Genomic DNA, 6,000 nt, shown 5'->3' with positions numbered 1-6,000 from the left:
ATGCCAGGGCACCTGGGTGGCTCAGTCGGTTAAGTGTCTGCCTTTGGCTCAGGTCATGATTTCAGGGTCCTAGATCAGGCTTCCTGCTCAGTGGGGAGTTTGCTTCTCCATCTGCCTTTACCTCTGGCATGTGCTCTCTCTCTCAAATAAATAAAATCTTTAAAAAATAAAAAAATAAAGTTTTCCATGCCTGCTCAAGCAGATTTCCCAGAAATAGCCAGATCTCAACTTTCACTATTGTAATAAAATATCAGCACTGAAAATACCTTCGTGGTTACTCAATTCAGACTACATTTATCATCTGGCTTGGTTAATTTTAATTGAAAACTTCTTCAGGTCTCACTGATGTCTGCCAGAGGTTTAGAACTTTAGAAATTCAAGTCAGAGATTATGTTGCTTAAAGTCATTGCCTTTTAAAACCAAATGTAGGGGCGCCTGGGTGGCTCAGTCGGTTAAGCGACTGCCTTCGGCTCAGGTCATGATCCTGGAGTCCCGGGATCGAGTCCCGCATCGGGCTCCCTGCTCAGCGGGGAGTCTGCTTCTCCCTCTGACCCTCCTCCCTCTCATGCTGTCTCTCATTCTCTCTCTCTCAAATAAATAAATAAAATCTTTAAAAAAAAAAAAAAAAAAAAAAAATAAAACCAAATGTATTAAAAAATTTTTTCTACCATCCATTACATAATTATAATAAAGTTGTAAAGATGATTGTTGTCATAAAACTCACCCTGCAATATTTTTAGGTTTTATATTTTTGCTCCTCACTTAAAAACTTTCCCTAAGTTTTCAAAATCTCTAGGACACTGAAGAAGTAAGCTCCTAAAAACCATGAAGTTTTTACTGCCCCTGTTTTTGCAGGACCCAGCACCCTTTGCAGGACATTCAAGTTCCTTCGGGAAACCAGAGTAAGGTAATTATATTTAGCTTAGTCTCCTAGACCCTATACAAAGAGACTATACCTTCAGTAAGCAAGAATCTCTTGTCTACTTTGCAGAAAGGATTCTACTTTGCAGAAAGGACCATTTCACCAACCATTCGATCCGAAACTATCAACTTTTAATGTGAGTAAGATGGCAATTTCTGCTATCTTGTCCAACCTAAATTCAATTTCATTAACCAGGTCCTAATCCCGAAATTCAGGTACTATGCACCTGCAGCTAAAACTTAAAAACGCCACACCATGAGCTCATCCCACTTTCCCCATCCACTGAAAATGGGGCAGTTTGAATACTGCAAGTCTTTCAAACACAACGCCATATTCACGCAAAGGAAATCATTTACATGTGGTTAAGGAAACAGTAAATTTTCACATTGGCTTTAATGTTTATATTTTACCAAAATTTTCCTGAACTCGGTAATCATTACTAATACTTCTTGTAGTACTAGTTACTGCATCTTAAAAACAAAAAACAAAAACTAAGCAGAAAACATACAGTTGAAGAAAACTGGATGTCAGTCTATACAATGATTTTTTTTTTTTTACTTTCAGCATGACACTTTATTTTGGCACTTTAACAAATATTTTGCTTTACAGCAGTGACAAAATATTTGCCAGAAACTTTCTTTTCTTGGCATGGATATTCCAAGCAGTTAATTCTATGAACTTAATTGCACTATGCTTTCCACAGTTAGAGGTATACCCACTACATTCTTAACCTCTGTAATCGAGGGATATTGTGCAACTTTAGAAGATGCTAGAACTTCCTTTTAATCACCCCAAAGTGGATTGACTCTGTAAGTGATGGGACAGGAATTTGAGAATTAAGGCCATTAAGAATTTAAGTAAACACTGTTCCGAGTGCTGCTTAAATTTTTTTTTTTTAATGAGTTATGTGACAATTCCAGGGAACGTTCTCTAAATGAAGTATTCATACTTTATTAAAAGTACATTATGTATTGAAAGGGTTGCTGTTTTTGCGGTCTTCTTCCTACTTTGGTGGCTCACACATTAAAACAAAATTTATGGTGGAAACAGAAAAGGCAATGTTGTTAGAAGGAAATACCCAGGCAGGGTACCCTCAGACTTCCATCTCCTCCTCAGGCACTCCTGCTTTCCAGCAATTTCAATCCTCAGCAGTGGGGCCCTCCTTTTAGTGCACGGGGCCACCCTGCCCTGCTTTCCTTCCCTACAGTGTGAACTATGGCATTCCACCTATTGGTTCTTCAGTGAAGCTTCAGGAGAGATTTGGAGCAGAGTTTCCAAGGTACATCAGTCTTCATTCGGTCTACAGGACAAAACCTTAGATACTGACATCAGGAAAATCCCCTTCAGTTCTTTGGAATTTAGCCTCCCAAGAGTTATTTGCAAAAGCAGGCATCCCTCTCACTGTTGCCATCAGCTAGCCTACAAAGGTTGCCAACTTCACAATTCCCTCCCTGGCAGTCTTCCAATGTCTACCCCCAAACACAGGCAGGAGGATACATTCAGATTTCCTCTGGCCAATTCAGAAGTGAGTCTGGTAATAAACAGCCTCATCGATGAGCTCTTTGGTTTTGATTTACAGACACTACGGAACACTCAGAAATCAAACCCACATCATCCTCAAGAGCAGATGGTCATTTGCAAAGGGGAGATGTACATTTGATCGAAAATGTACAAAATTTATAACAGTGACATTTTCAATATTAGGCCACATGATTTATTCAGTAGTTTTTATGTTCCCAAATTACAGTTGATGTCTATTTGTAAGACTACAAAAGTTACCATTAGAATTGTCTGTGCTTATAAAATACCAACTGTTTTTTTAAACTGTTATATATACTCATTAACATCAGTCTGCAACGAGTTACATAGAATCATAGGCACTTCAAAGGCTTAAAAAGACGTTTACAACTTAAATGCATTTTTAAGAACAAAAACTGATCTTTCCTTAAACCCCTACTCGTACCTTCAAATTGCAAGAAATTAACAAATACAGTGGCCAAAGGAATCTGCAGCAACTTCTCAAAATACTGTTAGCATCTTTGGGTTTGCTGAGGCTTGTCAGTAACTCACATCAAATCCTCCCAAAAGAAGATCTGATTAGATAGCTATGACTGAACAGTTTTGTGGTAATAATCCAATTTTACACATTAATTTGCTGTTGCAAATCTGCCTGAAGCTACAGGTGATGAAAAACAAAGCAAGTGTAAAATGGATAGTCTGACACTTAAAAATTTATACAAAGTGGAGGTTAAAGTTTACATATTTGAAAATCACATATACACTAAATTACCATTATCTGAATTATCCAAAGACAAATTGCACCGTAACAGCTACAAAAAGGCATAGAGTTTTGTTTTCAAGGGGACAAGAGGGACGAGCAGAGGAGAGGGAACAACAGATAAATTAACAAAGTAAGACCAACTTGGTAAGGTCAATCGGAGACATGCGGACACAAATTAAACAGCTTTCATCTCTGAACCATAGGATAAAAACAATCATTTTGTATTTGCGCATAAAGTTTAAGCCGATTCCATGAACACAGAGGGTTTTCATAACATAATATTTTGCCACTGCTATTCACAGAACACTGCAGATGTTATTTTAATTTTATGTCGTTCTAAAGAAATACATGAAAAGTTTTAAATACAATGGGATTTTATCACTGAAGGGCCAGAATGGCTCTTCAATGAAAAAAAACAAAAAACAAAGATCTTCATTATTCTATGCAAAAGCTTTATTTTTAAAAGTTCAGTGATCTCATAAATAGAGACACTAAGTGGGAGTTTCATGCATAAAACTCCTTAGTAGGTGCCTTCTGATAAGCAGCACTGGATGGTTTGCGTTCTCCAAGGTCGTAACTTCCTTCATCCTTCTTTCTCATGCGATACACCAACAGCAGGATAAGGAAAATTGCAAAGAGAAAGCCAATAACTCCGCCAGCAATGACAGCTGAAACACGCCAAAAGGAAGATTACTTTCAGGAGAGATTCAAGGACTGCAGAAATTAACTTTGTCGAGCCCCATCTATTTACACCTTTATAAAAGGCTCCATTTGAAAAACCCCCAAACACTTAAAAACTGGATTCGATGAGGCAACCAGGTAATTACCCAAATCTGACATTCCCGAGGAAGGTACAGTACTTTCTTTGATTAGAATTAATAATATCAGTCAAAAGCCTCAATAAGAAAAATCTGGCTGGGGCCTCACCTAATTCCTTACTTTAAAATTCTTTAGTTTTCTCACAATTCATAGTCTAATCTTCTAATTGCTTTTTCAGTGAAGGCACAAAACACGATAGAAGTGACAAGTTTTGTAAGGGTAAATATGAAAAAAAGCAAACAAATGTCCTTTCTAGTCTTGGCTTTGGGACTATCCTTTCAAGGACTAAGTGTTCTTAAATCGTTCTTAAAATCAAATGGTGACTGCTTTCATCAGATAAGTTACAATGAGAGACAGCATCCTTAATGCCTTGGGCGTTATTTGCATCAACTGCCCTCCCCCCATAAAGGACTTTTCCTTCTCAAGTTTATTTTGATATCAGGATGACTTGGAGCTGGATGAATTGAGCTTCACATCCCACCATACCCCCCCCACACCCAGTTGTTCTGGACCAACTCAGATCCTAACTTTCCTCTTCTTGTACCAAGTGGTAGGATGAGGGAGTGGAGAGAAAATAAAGAACATTTGCCTAACTCTTGTCTCTCACTCTGGAATGAGACAGGCTCTCATTCTTCCTGCTCTCGGCAGGAAGGTGACATTCAGCAAGCTTGGCCTGTATCTCTGAATATCACTTAGCCAAGCAAGGTCTATTTAAGGACCCTCCCACCAGGCCCCCTCTGGGCTACTCACCTGCCAGGACTTCTGTTCGTTTAAACAGATTGTCTGAGTGCTTCTCAGTATACACATTTGTATCGTCTTCAGCTGGGTCCATTTTCCTTTCTGAGTCAGAGAGATGAACTTTTTCCTTATCAATTTCTTCAGGTGACTGATAAGGGAAAAGATTATAAAGATCTTTTTTAATGTGCTAGAAAGAAGAGAAAACAGAAGTATATTCCAAGGTTTATTGTTTTCCAACAATGAGTTTGGGAAATAATTATGGTGAAGTTTACACCAAGGGGCGAGGCCTAGGATGGAGCCACGTTGTCCATGGTTTTGTAGAATACCATCATAGGTAGAGGCAAGGTGGCTGCTTAGTGAGTTCATGATAATCCAGATGACATGGTTAGGTTGTTTTAGTTGATACTTCATAAGCTCTGTTTTCTCACCACTCCTCTGACTTCAGGCTCTAGCTCTTTCTGGCTGCACCAACCCAAGAACATGGTCCCAATTCTCCTTACTCCGTCAGCTCTTTGCTACACGGGGCACTGTGATGGCAGCTTCCTTTCAGGCCTTCTCTCCAGGTGATCTCCAAGGGCTCTTCCTGCTACCAACTCTGGGGAGTAGCCCTCCAGACTTAGTCAGCAATGCTCCCCTCTCCCTACTCACTCTTACAACTTCAACGAACCCTGAACTAGAACTTCAGGGGTCTGGGCTCTCTACGCAGCTCCTGTGTGACCCTGACCGAGTCATACTACTTTCCTGCACCTTGGTGTCTACCTCCGTTTAACGAAGGGCATTCTGAGGTTCTTGGGTTTTCCACAATTCTAAAGCACAAATCCAAGGTGGTAACTCTCAGAAGCTCATCTCCGGTGAGCATTAACCCCAACCACACATTATTATGACAAACCTCATGAATTCCCCTCAGATTTTTTGAGTCTCTATAATCATTCGTGAGACCTGACACAATTCCCTCTGACTTACCTTCTGATCTGCATTTCAGGGGTCTGTGGGTGTGGGGACAGGAGGTCTCCACAGAGCTGGGGCCACCATGCACTAATAGGGACAGTCCATCAGTGCACAAGCTTCCAGGTGCTCTGGATGGAACATTCATTATTTACATTGAAACGCTTTCTTGTATAGAAGCAGGGGTTTGACTAAGGAGAATTATTTCTACAGTATGGAGCTAATCTGAAATACCTCAACCCTTGTATATATGTGCAAAATGAAATTACAAAAAGGCACCATAGATGATTAAATG

At 39.6% G+C, this 6,000-nt stretch overlaps 1 protein-coding gene across 1 annotated transcript in view; it reads right to left on the bottom strand.

Moving 5' to 3' along the window:
• Positions 1–2,613: 2,613 nt before the first annotated feature.
• Positions 2,614–6,000, bottom strand: part of SDC2 (syndecan 2) — a 97,407-nt gene continuing 94,020 nt past the window's right edge. The window contains exons 4-5 of the mRNA XM_035011573.1: positions 4,773–4,908; positions 2,614–3,871 (exon numbers count right to left, since the gene is read on the bottom strand). Coding sequence (XP_034867464.1) covers positions 3,708–3,871; positions 4,773–4,908 — 300 coding nt within the window. The 3' untranslated portion in view covers positions 2,614–3,707. The remainder of the gene's footprint in view (positions 3,872–4,772; positions 4,909–6,000) is intronic.

This window comes from Mirounga leonina, unplaced genomic scaffold (genome assembly GCF_011800145.1).
Source record: "Mirounga leonina isolate KUSES-001 unplaced genomic scaffold, KU_Mleo_1.0 Mir_165, whole genome shotgun sequence".
Classification (NCBI taxonomy): Eukaryota; Metazoa; Chordata; class Mammalia; order Carnivora; family Phocidae; genus Mirounga; species Mirounga leonina.
Note: the sequence above shows the minus strand (reverse complement) of the source record. Positions and strands in the feature narration are given on the sequence as shown.